This window comes from Taudactylus pleione, unplaced genomic scaffold (genome assembly GCF_031769625.1).
Source record: "Taudactylus pleione unplaced genomic scaffold, aTauple2 ptg000609l, whole genome shotgun sequence".
NCBI lineage: Eukaryota > Metazoa > Chordata > Amphibia > Anura > Myobatrachidae > Taudactylus > Taudactylus pleione.
Genome location: NW_028285011.1, coordinates 15,304,384 through 15,325,560, shown reverse-complemented (window position 1 = coordinate 15,325,560; position 21,177 = coordinate 15,304,384). Strand labels below are relative to the sequence as shown.

General features: G+C 40.5%; 1 protein-coding gene across 5 annotated transcripts in view; it reads left to right on the top strand.

The window, feature by feature from the left end:
• Positions 1-21,177, top strand: part of DMD (dystrophin) — a 2,214,077-nt gene that overhangs the window by 2,159,956 nt on the left and 32,944 nt on the right. For all 5 annotated transcript variants that reach the window (XM_088454197.1, XM_088454193.1, XM_088454194.1 and 2 more), the window contains 4 exons: positions 8,169-8,234; positions 11,961-12,119; positions 13,316-13,559; positions 14,286-14,409. In XM_088454197.1, coding sequence (XP_088310323.1) covers positions 8,169-8,234; positions 11,961-12,119; positions 13,316-13,559; positions 14,286-14,409 — 593 coding nt within the window. The remainder of the gene's footprint in view (positions 1-8,168; positions 8,235-11,960; positions 12,120-13,315; positions 13,560-14,285; positions 14,410-21,177) is intronic.

Genomic DNA, 21,177 nt, shown 5'->3' with positions numbered 1-21,177 from the left:
TCGGACAACACCACCACCGTGGCCTACATAAATCGGCAAGGAGGAACCCAAAGTTGGGCAGCACTCATAGAGGTGTCCCGCATCCTGGTCTTGGCAGAGCGCAATCTCCCGGCCATATCGGACGTATTCATCCCGGGAATCCTCAACTGGGAGGCGGACTTTCTCAGTCGCCAGTACATTCATACGGGGGAGTGGTCCCTGCACCCGGACGTCTTTCAACTTCTAGTGGACAGGTGGGGTCTTCCAGAGATCGACCTCATGGCGTCACGGCACAACAAGAAGTTGCTGGTGTACGGGTCTTGAACAAGAGACGAAAAGGCGTCTCTGGTGGATGCTCTGTCCGTCCAGTGACGTTCCGGTTTGCTTATCTCTTTCCTCCGTTTTCCCTTCTTCCACGGGTAATCCGTAAATTCAAACAGGAAGGAGGGACGCTCCTGTTGATAGCTCCCGCGTGGCCCAGGCGGCACTGGTTCTCAGACCTTCAGGGTCTGTCTGTGGACAGTCCTCTGCGGTTGCCACTGCGACCAAACCTACTGTCACAGGGTCCTTGTCTTCACCCGGACCTGACTCTGCTGTCTTTGACGGCGTGGCTGTTGAGACGGCCATGTTAAGGTCCAGGGGGTTTTCCAGCTCTGTAGTACGAACTATGCTGAGAGCTCGGAAATCATCTTCTGCAAGGATATACCATCGTGTGTGGCATACGTTCTTCCAGTGGTGTCGACCGAGGGGTTATGCCCCTCGGGAGTTCCTACAGGCGGGACTAGACCATGGGCTGTGCCTTGCTTCTCTGAAGGTGCAGGCGTCTGCCCTGTCCGTCTGGTTCCATTGTAGGATTGCTACAATCCCTGATGTGCGCACCCTTATGCAAGGTATTCTTCGAATTCAGCTGCCCTTTGTTCCACCTGTGGCGCCTTGGGATTTAGCTGTGGTCCTGAGGGCTCTCCAGGGACTGCCGTTTGAACCACTGGGCTCAGTGGACCTTAAATGGCTGACAGCTAAAACAATTTTCCTTCTGGCCATCGCTTTGGCTAGACGTGTTTCTGACTTAGGGGCTCTCTCCTATAGACCACCTTTCCTGATTTTTCATGGGAACAGGGCAGTACTGTGTACTCGTCCTGATTTTCTTCCCAAAGTTGTTTCACATTTCTATATCAACGAGGAAATCGTTGTGCCGGCTTTTAACTCGCCTGATGTTTCAGTGGGTGAGGCCACTTTGGACGTTGTGCGGGCCTTAAAGATTTATGTTGACCGCACTTCTTTGTTTAGGAAGTCGGACGCCTTGTTTGTCTTCTATGGCTTCCGTAAAAAGGGTTGGCCTGCTTCAAAGCAAACTTTGGCAGGTTGGATTCGTATGGCAATTTCAGAAGCTTATCTTCATGAAGGCCTTCCGGTTCCATCCTCTGTGAGGGCTCATTCCACTAGGTCTGTGGGTCCTTCTTGGGCAGCTTGACGTGGTGCCTCTGCAGTACAGATCTGCAAGGCTGCCACGTGGTCCTCTGTCCATACCTTTGTGAGGTATTATGCATTTGACACCTTTGCCTCTCAGGATGCTTCCTTCGGGCGGCGGATTCTCCTTTCAGCACAGGAGCGTCCCCACCCTTGAAGGATACTGCTTTGGGACATCCCCAAGGTATCCTGTGGATCCCCTTTGGACCCTGATGTAGAAAATATGAGATATGGTAAGAACTTAACTTTGTTATCTCTATTTCTACGAAGTCCATAGGCCCTGTCGCACCTGTGCTGCAGATGGGCTTTACTGTGGTCACCGGTTTTTCCGTCTCCCTCTGGTGAGAATGTGATTATTGTGTGTGTCCAGATCTTTCTTCTCTCTCTTCCTTCTCCTCCTCTGGCCTATGGCTTGGTACGTAACTGAGATGCCTTGGCTCGGGGGCGGGGTATAGGAGGGGGACCCTAGTGCATCCTGGGAGGCTGAAAACTTAACTCTATGGTGCCCGATGCCTGACGTCATCACCTATACCCCAAGGTATCCTGTGGAACCCTATGGACTTCGTAGAAATAGATAACAAAGGTAAGTTCTTACCATATCTAATATTTTTTCACCACTGTAATCCAATGTAAAGAAAAGTACCTTATAAGCTGTAGCTACTATAACTGCACTTTTCTTTTACATTTTGCAAGTTATTGATCACTTTTTAGCAATTCTTTTCTTTGGAACAGAGTTGATATAATAAAAAGTAGCCAAATGCACATTTTCCAGTTTGGAACATATCCTTTAAATATGGTTGAAAAGGTAGTATAAAGTTTTGTATATCCGACAGTTCCATGAACTACAGTTGGCTGGATAACAGAAGCAGCTATACAGAATAAACTATAATGTTACTGTTGCAGCCAAAAATAGAAAATCTAACACTTATTTTGTTCTCTTGCACAATACAGTACACATAGCAGAGCGTAACAAATCACCATTCCATTGCACAATCCATCCTCATAGCAAAAGTCTAAGTAGTGTATACAGCTCCCTCTTTAGAAGGAGCAGGGAGATGAGTATTCTTGTATATCTTCTCGGCCAGTGGTTTTCAAGGTTTCCCAAAAGGTCATGTTTTGAGGATTTATGTCTGTGGACACAGGTGGGATAATTACTGTCCCAGGAAAATAGGTTAACTCACCTGTGTGTGATCAAAGATATCCACAAAACATGACCTGTCAGGGGTACTTGTGGACTGGAGCTGAGAACCCCTGTTCTAGTCAAAATAATTAATATATTAATCCAGATATTTAAAAAAAAAAAAAGTTTCTCTGGCCAGTGCAGTTGCTCATTTATCTCTTTCCCAGTTTTATCCATTATACAATATTTGAGAGAGTCATTAGGAGACTTCCATATGTACAGTGTTTTTTTCTGCCTGGCAATGGATATATTAATTTACAGTACATCTATGTAGCAAAAAAGATATACCACAGGGGTGCCAGGAAAGGTAATCCTGTGCAAATGCTCTCGAAAATGTCATGCCAGTATCTCATTAATTTAGCATCGCTGCACAGGCTATGAATTAGTGTCTAATACTGTCAGGCATCTTCAGCATGAGAGAGACTGGTGTGTAAATCAGTGAAATATACAGTATATTGGACCTACATGTTCCAACCTTTGTATTCTTGTCAGTATTTGTAAAGATTCAAATATAAGCCCTCATTTAATTGTGTTAGCTGGGGCACATAATGAAACTACCGGCATTTGTTAAAATATAACAATAGGGTAAGGGTTTTAGCAAAGTGTTTTTTTGTGATGAGAGACGCCTGTGTGACATGACCCACAGTACTGCTAAAGAGCTGACCATTGTAAAACTTGTCAACTGTAAGAAAATTAATAACAATTTTTTCATCTATTAATAATAGAGGAACTGCTGGGAATATGAAGTATCCGTATCGCAACAGATGTTTTCATTTTTAATGAAAATATCCCTGCTGTGTACGAAGAGAAGCTCACAAGAACAACGGTTGCGGTACCGCTGTTGCTGCAAGTTATATTTCCAGCATTATGTTGAAGTCTTTCACGTTTGTGAAAGACTTCTCCGATGGAAGCAGACACTGCGCATGTGCACAGTGTCAGTTCCCACCACAGGCTGCGAGAGAGAGAGATCGGAAGATCTCTCTCCTGCTTGTAACCCTCCATAAGCTTAAAGCACTTTACACCATCTGAAGATGGCATAAGTTAATGGGGTCTAACTCCGAAAAGTTTCACTTTTTGGAGTTTGGTACATAGGGGTCGAATTAGTCCCCATTGATAATTGATAATTAGCACTCTGCCTTAGGTTTCTGTGAAATGTCCTGCATTGTGATATTAGTATATAGAAACAATTCATAAAATTATGCAGAAAATGCAGTTTCTGCATAATTTTATGAGAAAAATAGCTTGATACATAGCCCCTCTTTATCCATTGGCAAATAGAAGTTTGAACAAACACTTCCTTTAACTTGGGTATTATGGATTTTATACTTTATATGGTTTATATCTGTGATTTTCAACCTTTTTCAACTCGAGGCCGACTACGTAAAATGTTTTAATTGCCGAGGCACATTATCCGGCGATGCAGCATGCACGACCTATGAAAACAAATACATATTGGCTCCCACATAAAAAAATACATTCATTGGCCCCCACAGAAAAAAAAATAACTTTGGCCCCCACAGAGACAAAAAAAAGCACATTGCTGGATACACAGAAAAAAATATAAACCACATTGCTTCCCCCAAAATTAAATCATACTGCCTACCTGTCAGTCATCAGCTGTGGGTTCCCACAGAGCAGAGCTGTCTGCAGTGGTTGTCTGGCCGTGGGCTGGCTTGATAACTGGCCACGGGTGGGAGGGAAAGGGTGGCTGGCTGCGGGCGGGTGGGAGAAAAGGGCTGGCTGGGTAAATGGCTGCCAGCGGGAGGGAAGCACTGGCTGGCTGCCGGGTGGTAGAGAAGGAAAGGCTGGGTGGGTGGGTGGCTGGCGGGCCGTGGGCTGGTTGAGTCTCTGTTGGGGTGGGCCTGCGGGCAGGCCAGGCAACACGGCGTGTGTGACCTGTGATGTCATGCCACCGCATTTGGGCAGGTCACAGTCCGGGCGCGCCTGAGCCTCCCAGAGGAGCTCAGCAGCAGTGTTTCCTGGTCCGCACTTCTTTAATGTGATCGTCGGCTCTGCGGCACACTTCACAACCGCCCACGGCACACTACTATGCCACAGCACAGCGGTTGAAAACCTTTGCTTTATATAGATATCCCCATTGTGTATCCAGTTGTCGTGTGTATATGAAATAAGTACAGGCACCATCATCCAGACATGTCCTGTATATATGTACAATACACTAACATAAAGGGTGACTTGACTGTTCACATTTAGTAAAGAGTTCTACAATTGGCACAAATTGTTGCTGTGCTCAGCCTTGCCATAGTGTATGACCTGTGACATGAAACTGTCTTCTACAACCTCACCTTTGTAGCAGAGTTTGACTGTTCCTCACCAAGTTTTAAGCCTCCTACACAGCTGTTTCTGTTTCAGTTAATGACAATGTTTCAATCTACATATGAAAATGCTGATCATTATCACCTGTTTGGTATGATTGTTTAATCATACACCTGACTATAATCCTAGAAATCCCTGACTTTGTGCAAGTGTACCTAGAAGATTAGATGCTGTTCTGAAGGCAAAGGGTGGTCACACCAAATATTGATTTGATTTAGATTTCTCCCCTGTTCATTCACTTTGCATTTTTGAAGGCATTATCACTTTGCAGTACTTTTTCCACAGCTGCCTAAAACTTTTGCTCAGTATTGTGTGTGTGTATGTATGTGCGTATATACGTGTGTGTGTGTATATGAATATTTATATACACGTGTGTATGTGTATATGTGTGTGTATATATATATATATATATATATATATATATATATATATTATGAAATCCCCCTTAAAAATCCTGTAACTTCACTAAAGCACCATTGCTGCTCCCCTCTGCTTTCATTGCTGAATTTGGTATGGAGTATTAGAGAAGGTCTTGTCTCTCTCCTCAGAATACTTTTTTTATTTTTTTTTAAGTTTCCTCTTTGATTTATGGGGTGCACAGGATATTCCCAAGTGAAATGTTTTGATCTGTAATTCTGAATACATTTTGCTATATCCATGTACAACCTGATATCAGTATGGCAACACATGACGAGAAAAAAATTGTCTGCAGGTGCAATCCACAGTATGCTTGGGAGACTACTCATTGTACTGCAAAGCAATGCTTTATTTACTAGGTTTTTGTACTGTAAACTTGACTAAACGTCAAGTGACAATACATATTCAACCTAACATTGTAAGTATGCATCAGTAGTGTTATCGGCATAGATATGAAGCAGAAATATGAATACCTATAGCAGAATATATTGAGCTTTTAGTCATTTAATTTAAAACAAAAGGTGTAGCGATCAGCTATTTGGAGTGGTATGTTGTTGGTAAGTACTAGATCATTCAGGAAATAGGGGTCTATGTACTAAGCAGTGTTATGAGACAGAGTGAAAAGTGATAAGTCTGTGATAAGGTGCCAGCCAATCAGTTTCCAACTCTCATCTCACAGGCTGTGTTTGAAAAATGACGGGAGCTGATTGGCTGGCACCTTATCACAGACTTATCACTTTTCACTCTGTCTCCTAACACTGCTTAGTACATAGACCCCATAATCTTATATGTAGGCTAAAAATGCGTCTATAACCCCGATAGGAACGTAATAATATGCATGCAGTACTGAAATAAAAAATACTTTACTTCTCATAGGTATAATAAAAATTAGACATAATACAATAATGCTGCAGTAATATGCAATAAATCTTAACTTATGTTGGTATGAGATTGTCCACTCTAATCACACTATTGAGCTTCAAGATGGGCTCTTGAGTGTGCAGGGTGTCTGGTAATAAGGGTATGGAGAAAAATGTCAATGTAATAGAAATACTGAAAAGTCTAAACGGACCGCGACGTCCCGCTCATCTGTTTATGAAATGTCAATGGAAGAAAGATATCAGTTACTCAAAAAAACCTTTAGATGGTGCCCGGGGTAATCTTCTTAGGAAGGGAGCTGGGGTACTGGGACAATGAAGAGGGCCTACTGGCTTGACGTACTTCCCTTCGGACGGGATGCCCGGTAGTGTATCTGTTATCAGACACACACCGTGATCCATAAATTGGAAGGGGCTAGTCCGTGCCTAGGGAGCGGATGTTCCGGCTAGGGCTCGATTGAACTGGTCACCAGGTACTCCCTTCAGTCGGAGACTCTCCTCTGTAATGCACTCCAGACGTCCGCTCCTATTCCTTGCCGGCTCGTCGTCAGTGTCCCGTCTTCCTGGATCTCTGCTACTTTCAGGTTGCGTCGTCACGTGACCGCGGCTTGTAGAAGATACAAACTTCGCTGTATTACATCTGAGTCAGAATTGCTAAAGTGTGGGGCAATTGAAATTCAGGATGTTGAGACCGCCTGGAACAGCGATCCTCTAGCAGATCTGATAGGCCACGCTGGCGGACAGGTTGCCCTTTTGTGCAGCATAGGTAATGTATATAACTATTGGATTCTCTGGAATCAAAAACAGATAGCATTTCTGTGTTTAAAGTTAATGGAGTAATTTTAAGACCACACCAGATCCCCAACCGCAGCTCCTCAAGGTCACGAAATACCACCCTCTACACAGCAGCAACTCACCACATGAATGGTAAATAAAACACATTCCTAGCACTCCTGAATGTAGCAGCTTCCAAATACAATTAATCAGGTTAAAATTATAGCTATAGGAATATATATTGTTCTTGAATATAGAAGGGAAATAGGTAACTACCAGAGCCGGATTAAGAGCCACATGGGCCTAAGGCTAAAAATGTTCAATGGCCTATATGGTGAAGGGGAGGAGCTGTGAACAGCACTGTGTGGGTATGGCCAAAGCCACTTGGGTGTGTGTACCCTTTACTCCATTATCTCACTAAATACATAATAATAGAGATATTTGTGTGGATTTTATGAAAAAACTAGAAATACAATTTTAATACTTATGATATATGGCTAACTGTGTGACCAGTTAGGCAGCTTGTCTTGTTGATGGGCCTATTTTTATTTGGATGCCTGGAGCTGTAGCTCCATCCACCCCATTGTTAATTTGACTCTGGTTACTGTTAACTAGAACTGTCATATAAGTACAAAATTAAAATATGGCGAAAAACAGTGCTGAATTATTGAAATACTTATAATGCCTAACAGTTCCCATTATTATGCTATCTTTGTAAATTATAACTGTCATTAGCTTTCAGTAGATAGGTAGAAAAAAGAAAATTCGTTAGGAATTAGTACATATAAAAACGAAATACAAAGTAGGCAACTTTATGGTGGACTGAAAAATGTGGTTTGTTTGTAATACTGAAAATGACTTTCTCTATATAGTAAGTTATACGAAACAATGTGTAATGCTGGGGATATACTATACAATTATCTGGCCGTTCTGTCTGATATCGGCTGGATAAGTGTACAGTGTATGCAGGTGTAAATCGGTCTGACAGGCATTTTATCTGAAGGTGTATAACCAGAATTAGAGATATCATCCAGCTTTATGCTCTTGCTTCAGTGAATATAGTAACCATGCTTTGTCTTAGAAGCTAATACAATTACAATTGGTAACCCTGCTGTATGTCTTTAATGTTTCCACAGGCTAGCCGAGATGGAAAACAGTAATGGATCGTATCTAAATGATAGCATTTCCCCCAATGAAAGCATGTACGTATTCTGCTCTAGCAGTGTCTGATTCCCGTACAGTTTTGTATTATCCATTAAATGTCGTATTATTTTGCACCAGATTATTATTTATAATGTAATTGTTTTTCTCTCTGTATATTTAGTGTGTACTATAGTTGGGTGGGTATAGTGACAACATTAATAGTCTTTACAATCATTAGATCATTAGTTTAGTTTAACATCCATGTAACTGTAAAGTAAATAATGTAAATGGAGTACCCTGGACATCGGTAAAGTGACCAGATCACTTTAATGAAAGAGCATTGGATAATAGTGTTCATCGGAAATGGTATAGTCCCGTATTTTGTTCCCAGTGCCATGGGTCAGGCATATATTCAACAGTAGTAACCAAATTATTATAGTAAATTACAGTTTATGTGCAATGTAAGGCTGATTGAACTGTATGAAAATGCTTAGTGAATTGTATGAACATGGGCAATCTGAGATTGAATTGAATCATGTATTCTTACAGGAGACAGCCTCTTAATCCATCCTGCAGACTCTGATGTCGGGAACTGTGATGGGGGGGCTATTTGCTGTACATTGTGGGAGTCTGGGTATAGGCAAGAAATGTGTGACCATCTTTATCTCATGTCTAACTTTGACCTACATTTAAACCAAAGAGTTGTTCTAAGACAAGCGTACACCAGTGACACTTTGGTTGATTTGTTCAGAAAATGCTTTTCCTGATAAAATACACATTTAAAGGGTAATAACAATCATTAAATAAACATCTCTAGTACTCTTCCACCTTTTTAATTTTTCAGTATAAATGTTCTCTTTTCCTGTTTGCATTTCGTTTAATCACTCTTCTTAATATTCATGTACCTCAGTGATTTAGATTAATTTACCAATGCTTGGTTGTCCACAGGACCGATTTGGAAGGTGATAAAAGACTAATAGCAATTGACATATTGCTCCATCTCACTATAGACTGAAACTAATGCAAATACAATAATTTTGACAGAGGAAGATAAATGGTTGTGGTATCTAATAATGATTTGTCCTTCATTATTACACAATTAAAACCAAACTGTTAAGGTAACTATATGTAGTTACCCATATAGCACACTTCTGACAGCTGCCTATTTACATACTATGGACTTAATTTTTTTTATTCTTTTTGCCATGTAAGGATTGTTTCTTACTCACTGGCACATTTAAAGAGCCACCGCTAGTAATATTGACAAATGCATGTAAAAAGGGTTAGGACTGGACAATAAATGCTCACTTGATTATATAAAACATTTATTATAGAATTATAAACACCACAAAAAAACATAATGCTGACATGTTAATACCTCTTTTCCACCAAAAATCCAAGTCCGACCTGGGTTTTTGGACATGGTTCCAACCCAGGTCAGACCCATTTACACTGCACCTTCGATCTGGGTTACTCCCAGGTCAGCCCTGTTCACACTGAACTAAGGTCTGCCCTGCTAAACCTGTGAGGTCATAAAAAGTGGCAGGTGAATGCTCCACAACTACCAATCAGCTTATTTTAGACATGACCCAGTCCAGATAACCCTGGTTGCACCGTTTACACTGCACCATTACCCGGGTCCAACCCTGGTAGCTTTCTGGGTTGGATTGCAGGGTCAGTTGACCTGGGTTATTTTTCAGGGACCCTTTTACACTGAGCTGCGACCTGGGTAGACCCAGCAAAAACCCAGGTTTTTGCTCTGGTGTAAAAGGGGTATTAGTTGCATGCACAAAAATGCATCTATGAATAAACCAATGTTGCAATCAATAACTGTTGCTATTAATAACTGTATAGTAATGGGTTAATTTTTATGTGTGTAGTCACAGGACCAACTCCTAAGTGACTACAGACCAGTGTATGGACTGGCACTAGTATGTGGAGATAGTCAGTCCCAGTAGAATAAATTAACAGCTAAAAGCTGTCTCATTTGTCAAGACCGGGTAAATTGAGGTTAGATAAATGCCCGTTATTATCAAAATGATCTCCGCCCGTACACAGGCTGGTGGTCAAATGACCGGAGACAGTGTCCGTAACTTGTTGTAGTGATGACACCTTTGTTCAATGTCCCGAATATGGCTCCCGTATGTGTCGGACAGTGTAGCATAAATGTATCCCTATTGAAAGTGCTCTGTGGGGATTTTACGAGTCTGGCTCCCATGTCAATCGGGTTGTCAGATGAATGCTTGTCTCTGCTCATAGTATGTGGGATCACTTTAGGGAACTCTGTCCCCACAGGATGGTGTGTTCTCGATATTTTTCCTGGCTGGGTGGTAGGACAGTCCGAGAGAGAGAGAGAGAGAGAGATAGAGAGATATATATATATATAGAGAGAGAGAGAGATATATACAGGTTGAGTCTCCCATATCCAAATATTCTTAAATACGGAATATTCCGAAATACGGAATATTTTCAGCATGACTGAGATAATGAAACCTTTGATTTTTGATGGTTTAATGTACATAAACTTTGTCTAAGGCACAAATTATTAAAAAATATTGTATAAAATAACCTTCAGGCTGTGTGTATAAGGTGTATATGAAACATAAATTAATTTCATGTATGTACACAAACTTTTTTTGATGCACAAAATTATAAAAAATATTGTCTAAAATGACCTGCAGGCTGTGTGTATAAGGTTTATATAACACATAAATGCATTCTGTGTGTATATTTGGGTCCCATTTCCAAGACATTTCATTATAATATGCAATTTTTCCAAAATACGGAATATTCCGATATCCAAAATACCCCTGGTCCCAAGCATTTTGGATATGGGAGACCCAACCTGTGTGTGTGTGTGTGTGTGTGTGTGTATGTATATATATGTATATATATATATCTATATATATCTCTAATTATATTATATCACACACACACTAGCCCCGAGATTTGGCAGTACTTCTTCAAGAAACAGTATATTCCAGATGCTACTAAAGAAGGTGCCTGCAGCACAGAAACCTGTTAAGCCCAACCTGCTGTGTTCTTCATTTAAATAAAAATTCCCACCATGATCCTAGTAATATCTTTAAACTTTCATGAAATTATTTAAATATTTTCCTTCAACTTTCTTACCTGAGCATGATGAGGTTAGTGCAAGTCCATGGTTCTCAATTTAGAGTCTGACATTAGCACTTGCAGTATCAATGCAATATCTGTAAAAAACAAAAAAATGTTTTATTAAACTAATGCAGATGCGTCTATCCATTTCCTGTTCTGCAATTCAGCAAATACACTTTTAGTTTGGTTTGCATTATATCAAGACCAGTAATGTGTAGATGCAGCATTAAAAGGACAGTTTACCTGGTATCACTATGCAGAAAAGAAGTGCAGAGTACATAGCACTGGTCATAATCTCTCAGTCCTCTCTGTGTCCTAGGCCAGTGGCTCCCAAACTGTGTAGGTTGTTGGTCCAGCACCAAATCAAATTATTTATGGTCAATGTAATGTGGACAAATAGAAGTGCAAACTGAACCTAAGGATGACACGTCAGCACAATTTGCTTAACTTTACTACTTCTCTACATTTTTTTCTGAATTTCTCAATGACAAACATTTGGCTTAGGGACGCTATGAAAACAATGCTGATACTCTGGGGTGCCGTGATTCAAAAAAAGTTTGGGAACAACTGTCCTAGGCAATTGCCTTCATCGGCCTCCCCCTGCAATGCATTAGACATGATATAGCTGGATGAGTGCACTGTCAATAGACATGTTCTTTGTTTTGCAGAGATGATGAACATTTGCTTATCCAGCACTACTGCCAAAGCTTAAACCAGGAGTCCCCTCTAAGCCAACCCCGAAGCCCTGCCCAGATATTGATTTCCTTGGAGAGTGAAGAGCGAGGAGAACTCGAGAGGATCCTTGCTGACTTGGAAGAAGAGAATAGGTTAGTTTAATATTCATAATATCTGTATGTTCAGGTTCTCTTTTGTACTTATGTATAATTCCAGAAATGCAGCAAAGCTGATCTGATGACTGGTGCCTTCTATGCCCATGTGGTGGTCCAATGTTTAGGAGCTACCCCATGTGATTGGTGAAACAGAAGCCACATATCAAGGGCTAGGCATGCAAATGCCAACATACAAAACTTGCCAAGGGTGATGCAGATTAGCCCACAGTTAAACTGGTTTGCTCATCATTCTCCATCAAGCAATCCTCTATCTTGTAGTACCCTGTGGGGCAGACTCTGTGCCAGCCATAAGTCGCAATGCACACGCATTGTGCAGATTTCAGAATACTGCACATGCACCAGAAAAAGGAAATCCTCTTCTGTGCATGCTCCAGATCAGGTATCCGCACATAGACAGAGAACATTAGTGCATACAGATTCATCCAACCATCAATGTACCACACTGTCCACGAAATGGATGGTAACTGGTTGGTGACCATGCAGTTGCACTGAGCGCTTCTGCATTGTGGGTGTATCGGCCGACTTCCGTGCTCATTCACAGCATGTGGACGGAGATGGGGCGTCTGTTTCAACCAGATCTTTTGAACCCAGGATGGAGTTTGTGGAAGTCCTAATACTAATGATGACGACTGCAGGCATAAGATTAGTGGGCGGGATCGATTCTACCTGCAGCCACACAGATTTTTACTATACAGCTTCTCGCATGAGCGTAATGTAGTAAGCAGGCATCCACATACAGACAGAAGTCGTCCCGCGTGCATCTGAATCAGCCCCTGTGTGTGTTCGTTTTTTCATTTATATTGTAAGTGTCTTTGAGGGCTCAGTCGTCATACCTAATGTTCCACTCTGGCTTATATCTGTTACTATGTCATGGTCCTCCTTATAAATAGTAATACACTTTCTACAATGCAGTGTAACGTGTTGGTGCTCTATCTATCTATCTATCTATCTATCTATCTATCTATCTATCTATCTATCGAATAGGTTACATTGTTGCCAGTGCTCTGGGGCTTGTCTGTTTTAACATGCAGTTTAAAATGACAAATGCTATTTAAACTACTGGTGATTCTCCATACGAAATATGTTTCCTGGACTTTTTCATGCATAAGAACTTGGAGTACCTGTACGTGTGAGTAACCGCTCATGCCTGATCTCTTACTTTTTTGCCAAAGAAATTTGCAGTCTGAATATGATAGATTGAAGGAGCAGCATGATCACAAGGGATTATCCCCACTGCCCTCCCCTCCAGAAATGATGCCAGCATCCCCACAGAGCCCACGTGATGCAGAACTCATTGCAGAAGCCAAGTTACTGCGCCAGCACAAGGGACGCCTGGAAGCCAGAATGCAGATACTGGAAGATCACAACAAGCAATTGGAGTCACAATTGCACCGACTTAGACAATTGCTAGAGCAGGTATGTCACAAACTGCTTCAGTAATGCTTTGCAGCTCAATATAGATAATATGGAATTCTGTTTTTTTAAAGTGACATGACAGCCATTTCAAAATTACACCAAGTACATATTTATTAAAAGAGGTCTATTTAATAAAAAGCAGATTTGAGCTCTGTTTTGTAAAATTATATTTTCCATGTATGGGTATATAACCAGATTACCACAAAGTAATGGGGATGGGGAGCAGGAAGAGTAAGCAAAATAAACAGTTTCTTCCAGCTTAGACTATTCACCAACTGATCTAGGATAATACCCTTCATTAAAATATCATACTCTTGCCAATATCTGCTCTTTACCAATGCAATAGACAGCTCAGTGCCAATGAATAAATAATTGTGCAGCCTGAACGGATAGTTTGCTTTGAGCCATGTGCTGGCTGGTCTGATCGCTGCCCGCGGCTACAGCACAGTAACTGCCTTTCCCGCTGTACTGATCTCAGCAGAACCAGCCACTGTTGTAACATTAAGTCACAGCAGCTTGTGGCTCATTCCAGTCATATTGGAGGATATCAGAGAAAATCCAAAACTTCCACTTCTTTTTCTAGTTGCAAACCACACATATTCACTAAAGGGATGCATTTTTGACACATGTTGAACTTGGCACTCAGTGTCTAGGTTGAAAATCATTGATTATCTGCCTGTGGATTCCTGTAAGCAGAAACCTTTATTTTGTATGCTTGTGTTTTAGCCGCAAGCTGAGGCAAAGGTGAATGGTACAACATTTTCCTCTCCTACTCCCTCGCTGCAGAGATCAGAGAGCAACCAGCCCATGTTGCTTCGTGTTGTTGGCAGCCAAACATCGGAATCCATGGGTAAGAATTTCAGCTACAGAACATCGTGTTTGTTACTACCTGCAAAATATCAATTTCCATGATCATATTTTATGTTCTGTATGCAAATGTGATTTTGAAATTAAAGCTACAGGTAGCTGAGAATGTAAATCAAATGTGTCATTAGCTGAAGGATTTAATATATATTCAAATCGGATGACTTCCCTTAGTGGTGGTGTTGTAGAAATGAAGCAAGTTCATGCTTAGTTGTACATAAAAATGCTAGGTTGGATAACTGGCTAATATTTAATTTATCATGGCTAGATGTTATATATTTAGTGATGTTGACTGCTCAACATGCTCCTGTTTCCATGAGGAAGACGACCTTTCATCATTTCAGCATAGAAGTGTAATAGGAAGAATTGTCTCTCCTTGTACTGCAGTCTCTGTGCATGGGTTCCACACCGTCTAGTCCAGAATTTGGGGTTTTATTTCCTAAGTAATCAGATGTTTTTGTTGTAAATCTAGTATTCATATGTAAGTTTAACATCACTTGGGGTTTTTTTTTTCCACTTTTTTTTATTTTTAGCCAGATCATTTTTGCAAACACGGCAGAAATACATAAGGGCTGATCCACACTCAGTTTTTCAAGTTTTATTAGAAAAAGTAGTGAGAACCACTGAGGAAGTGCAGGTGATCTCTACGCATACTGGGAGTAATTTGTGGGGCTCAGAAATGCCAAGGTTTTGGCGGTAGCATGTCCTTTTTAAATTGGAATTGTTTGCAAAATGGTGATATTTATAAAAGCATACATTTGCAATGGCTGAAGGTAGAAGATTAGCAAATTGTGTCTAATTTGGATAGGTGCATTGGTGTCTAAAGTTTTGCAGAGCAAAAATGAGATTTCATCATGCAGAGCAAGATTATTCAAAAGCAAAACATGTGCAAAGTGCACATTTAGGTGTGTTCATTGCTCTGCAGAAACGTCCTCTACATAAAATATAATTGATTTATGCATTGGGTCAGAGTTGTGAGTGATCAGCTCTCTCAGTAGGGACTCATATTGTACCTTCGAGTTACACTTTAATGCAGAATGTTTTTAGGAGAATGCAGAACAAAGCTTCAAGCAGATACAAGTGTTGCATGTAGTAAAGGCAGTCTTAATGTCCCTGCACTGAGCAATTTAAGCTATAATTTAGACTAGACTGAGCAGTATTTCAGAAGAGAAACAGAACAATTTTATTTAATTAATTGTTTGGTTCTAAAGTTGTAACAAATTAGCAAATGGCATAACGTTTACACTTCTGCACAGTGTGCTTCTTCAGATGCTTCCACTTATCTGCGCACCTAGACACACTTATAGATTTGCTGGGGTGTCTCACAAGAGTAGAGTAGGCATGCATCTTGATCAGCCATAACATTAAAACCACTGACAGGTGAAGTGAATAACATTGATTATATTGTTACAATGGCACCCGCGAAGGGGTGGCATAACAATCAGTTTGTGAAGTTGATGTGTTGGAAGCAGGAAAAATGACCAAGGATCTAATCAACTTTGACAAGGGCCAATTGTGATGGCTAGACGACTGGGATAGAGTCTCTACAAAACAGCAAGTCTTGTGGGGTGTTCCCGTTATGCAGTGGTTAGTACCTACCAAAAGTGGTCCAAGGAAGGACAACCAGGTGAACTGGAACAGGCTCATGGGCGCACAAGGCTCATTTATGCGCTTGGGGAGTGAAGGCTAGCCTGCCTGGTCATATCTCACAGAAGAGCTACTATAGCACAAATTGCTGAGAAAGTTAATGCTGGTTATGATAGAAAGGTGTCGGAACACACAGTGCATTGCAGCTTGCTGCATAGCCACAGATCGTCATGGTGCCCATATTGACCCCTGTCCACCACCAAAAGTTCCTAGAATGAGCACGTGAGCATCAGAACTGGACCATGGAGCAATGGATGAAACTCTGATCTGATGAATCACATTTTCTTTTACACCATGTGGATGGCGGGTGTGTGTACATTGTTTACCTGGGGAAGAAAAGGCACCAGAATGCACTATGGGAAGAAGGCAAGCCGGCGGAGGCAGTGTGATACTTCGGCAATGTTCCCCTGGGAAACTGAGTCCTGGCATTCATGTGGATGTTAATTTGCTAAGCATTGTTGCAGACAAAATACACCACTTCATGGCAACGATATTCCCTGATGGCAGGGGCCTCTTTCAGCAAGATAATGCGCCCTGCCGCTCTGCAAAAATTGTTCACAAACAGTTTGAGGAACGTGATAGAGTTCAACTGTGTTGACTTGGCCTCCACATTCCCCAGATCTCAATCTGATTGACCATCTGTGGGATGTGCTGGAAAAATAAGTCTGGGAAATGGAGGCACCACCTCGCAAGTTACGGGACTTAAAGTATCTGCTTTTAACGTCTTCATGCCAGATGCCACAGGGCACCTCCAGAGGTCTTGCGGCGTTCATGTCTCGATGTGTTGGAGCTATTTTGGTGGCACGAGGGGGGCGAGGTACTGCACAGTATTAGGCAGCTGGTTTTGGCTGATCAGTGTGTAATGTATCATACATTTGATACTATGTGATGTCTCAAATATACATTTGTTTGAAAAAAAAAAAAAAACATCTCGTAGTTTTTGATATATAAGGGTCAGGGTTAAAATCTTCAAGAACAAACATTTTGTTCAGAACATAACTGACATATCACATGACTAGGTTTAAAGAAATTAACTTTTCAAGATCATAGACTCAAACATTTAAAAGTAGATTTCTAAAAGAACATATGGTTTAACATTTCAAAATTTTGTGGTTATTCCTTGATGTTTTTTAGATTCTCCATACCAAATTTCAAGTTTAGATCTTATATTTTCAGTAATTTTTGTTTATAGTAACATGAAAATTTCTGATTTCACACTATATTGAAGTCCAAGATATAGATAGAGTGTATATGTGTGTGTGTGTGTGTATATATATATATATATATATATATATATATATATATATATATATATATATATATATATAATATAGAAAAAATTGCCAATTTTCGGGCTTATTTTTTTATAATCTTGGAAGTATTTATTTATTTATTTCTATTAATTGGTTTCACTAAATGTCTTACCTTGGAGACTGCAACATCTTAAGGGGCCTATCCATTACACGACTTTGTGAACAATCCGACTAAAAACAGGAGGTTTTGGTCACATTGTTCACAAACTCGTGTAATGGATAGCCGGCAAGGACCAGTGATGCGCGTGCACGCTGGGTCCTGCCGACCCAGACTATCTATGTTCAGAGATAGGAGGTTGGACTCCTGCACTGAACGCCGTTCAGTGCAGGCACTGCATCTCGGCGACCTGAAGGTCTGAACGCTAGAATATCAGTCTTTCAGGTTGCCTAATGGATGGGCACCTTTACGGTGCATATTAGAATTTGAGAAGATTTATTTATTTTTTTTATCTGAAATGAAATGGAAAAAAAATGCAAAATTATTTGGGTAATGTTATAAATCAGAGTGGATTGTTTTGACAAATTTATAAAGAATTAAGATCTGGTGCTTTTGTATTGGTAATTACAATTAAGCAAATATCACTACACTGTTTTAACAAAATTTATTTCATAGGAAATGTGTTAAAATATAAAAGTTTAGTTAACAATTCATTACCTGGTTGTTCTCCTTAGGCGTGCAAAAACAGATTAATTGCCACCCTTGTGGTCTGGCAGCCCATAGGTTCAGAACCCTAGCCTTACAACCTAAATAATTTCTGCAGTTCGTAATGGAACTCCATGTTTTTACTTGCACAACTGTGTTTTTTTTATGTGACACTTTTGTTATCTTTTACACTGACATTTCCCTTTGCACAATTGCAGGCCAGAAATAAAATAAGTTGAAAGTGGCTTTCAGATAAATGTGTTAAATGCCCTGAGCGTTCTAACTCTAACCCTGATTGCAATGAATAATCCCTAAACAAATAATCATGTCATGACTACAGAACATCAGTCTGAAATTCCCTGTGGTAACATTCTATAATCAATAGCCTGAATCATTATTTCTATGGCAACACGGAATATATTTAGATTAAAAAAAGAAAAAGCATGCAAAGTCATCTTCAATATTATCCTGAGCTTTCACAAAGTATTGATTCCTAATGTAATTGAAGATAAAGATGTGAGCTTGTCTAAATATTTGATATCTTAATATGTGAGTACTTATCCATGTGTACACTCATTTGTATTGCACAGAAATGTAAGGCATGTTTTATAAACCCTTGGATGGAATATGAGAACTCATCAGTTTGTGTGTATTTAATGGTTAGATGACACTCAACAAAAATTCTGAAACAGGTTGGTATTTATATTTTGTTTTTAACTCTTTGATGCTGTCTCTGTATAAAAAATATTGGATTTTGCAGTGTGGCTTTAGATCCTGTATGCTGCAATATACATTCAATCATAAATCTATTAATAGCAGAAATGTATCTCTCCCTGATCTTGTATTGCACCCTCTGTGGCTGTCCTTGCTGCTGAATGACAAACTTGGTAGACGACCTCCAACACTCTGTTGTTTCCCTGTCATTAATTATTACCTCCATACCACTACAAATCACACACTAAGGGGGGAATTCAATTAGCAGCAGTAAGCCACTTTTCTGCAGAAAAAAACTGCTGATGGTGCGAATATGTACTTATTGCGCAATCCTATTTGCCGCGACTTTTCGCTGGTGTGAATTCTCCATACTATTTGCTGCAAAAGGTTTTACCACCTCCTGAGCAGGTGAAAAGTTCTACAAAAACCTCTTAGCTAAAATGTCTGAACCATTAGGACATTCTCCTTAATTACTAATTAGGCAAAAATTAATTTTTAATGAGCTTAATTTGCAAATTGCAGAAAAATGGATTAATTGATGTGGGACAGGTATATGGGTGTGCTATATGAATGGGATAAGTGTTTTTAAGATTGCAGGTGGGCGTTAAGCTGGGTACACACTGACAGATACATTGGCCGATCAATTGATCGGCCAATGTATCTATCTGCTGCCCGTCGGCAAGTGTGTACCCGTGATGTCGGTGAACGTCGGCGTTCACCGACATATCACATTGGCTGTGCACACAGCGGCAGCCGCGAGGAGGGGGACGGGACACGCCGGGACCCGAGGGTACAAGCAGATGGCCATTCAGTGTGTATGAACGACCATCATCTGCAGATATAGCTGTCAGGTGTGTACCCACCTTAAGAGACGTATTTTGATATTTTTTTTAAAGTGTCTTTAAATGACACAATTGTATACTGATAGGCATTTTTTATGCACCCCCTATTTAATAAGAACATTTATTTTGGCAAAAAAAAACTTCTATCATTATTTGGCTGTTTTAGAAATATGCATAAAACGGACATTTGACACAATTTAAGAACTCCAAATACTTTTATTAGGGCCACTAATATTCTTCTATATTGTTATCCTATGTTACTTTGCCTTTTTTGGGGTACAGGCAGATTTCCCCGTTGTCTCCTATACTTATCGCCGGTACAAGCAAAGAAAACTTTCTCGTGAATGCCGCTTCCCGACTTTTGGGATTGAGTTGCACGAAAAACAGGTGTGTGCATATACTCTATAAGCGAAATTTGCACACAAAGGATGCAAAATTACCGCATTTTCGCAGCTAATTGAATTTCCCCTTAAGCAGACTATTTATGATGCTGGAGAAAAGCCCCAAATCCAGTGAAAACTCATTCTGCTGCCCCAGCAAATTCTATTGCCACTAGAAGTAGAAATAGCCCCTAAAGCACTAACTTACAGTAACATATAATAATTAGCGATTGTCCAGTATGTAAACTTGAAAATAGCAATTGTAGAACATATAAATGCTAGTTACCAGTTCCTAGTCACTACTTTATGACTCAGTGTTTTAACAATTAAATTATTTGTGATATTACTTTTAAAGGAAACACTAAATATTTGTAATTTCTTTAAATATTTGGTGATCAAGTAATCATCAACGATTAAAAAATAAGCATTTTTAAGTGGTGTGCTGGAGTAGTTTGAGCCCTTTCACCTTCCTCCTTCCAAATACACCGCTACTTGGCAGGACTGCTGTTCTTTTTATTATGCTGAAACAATGTTGTAACATTCTGCAGAACTGAATACTTAAGCTGGTGTCTCCATTTTCTTAGCCCTGAAATCACAACATGCTAACGCAATGAAGGGATTACTTATGCACTGTAAACTGCATATAGCACAAAGCAATGAGTACTATGGATAGCAGCAAGCGTCTGTCAGACACACGTTTGAATGTTGTATTTCTTTAAGAAGACAGCCCAAACTGTTTATAGTGGAATTTTTTTAACTGGTTATATGTGCCACATTCAAATTTATATTTTGTCAATATAACCACTATCCTACTGTAAGTCTAACCTTTGGTTAGATGTGTACTCTCTTTGGGGCAGATTCAGTTAGGCCGGCTACACACTTGTACGACTGGCAGTTGCGCCAATTGAGGGGGCGATTTCCCCCTCGCCCCACTCCAAAGGGGATTGCCGGTACACACTTAAAAAATTTAATGAACAACGGAATGGTCACTGTTCTGTCCTTCATTAATATGTACAGCCTCGCATTTGATAGCGTGTGATTGGCCATGCAGCATGGCCTATTACACAACATCGCATGCAACCTGCAGACGCGCGCAGTTGAGCATACACACTGCACGATGTGCCAAATTGGGCTGGTATCGTGCAAGTGTGTACTCACCCTAAGTCGCGGGTTGTGCACAGATTCTTCAACTGAGTAAAGCACCCAGAGCTATTA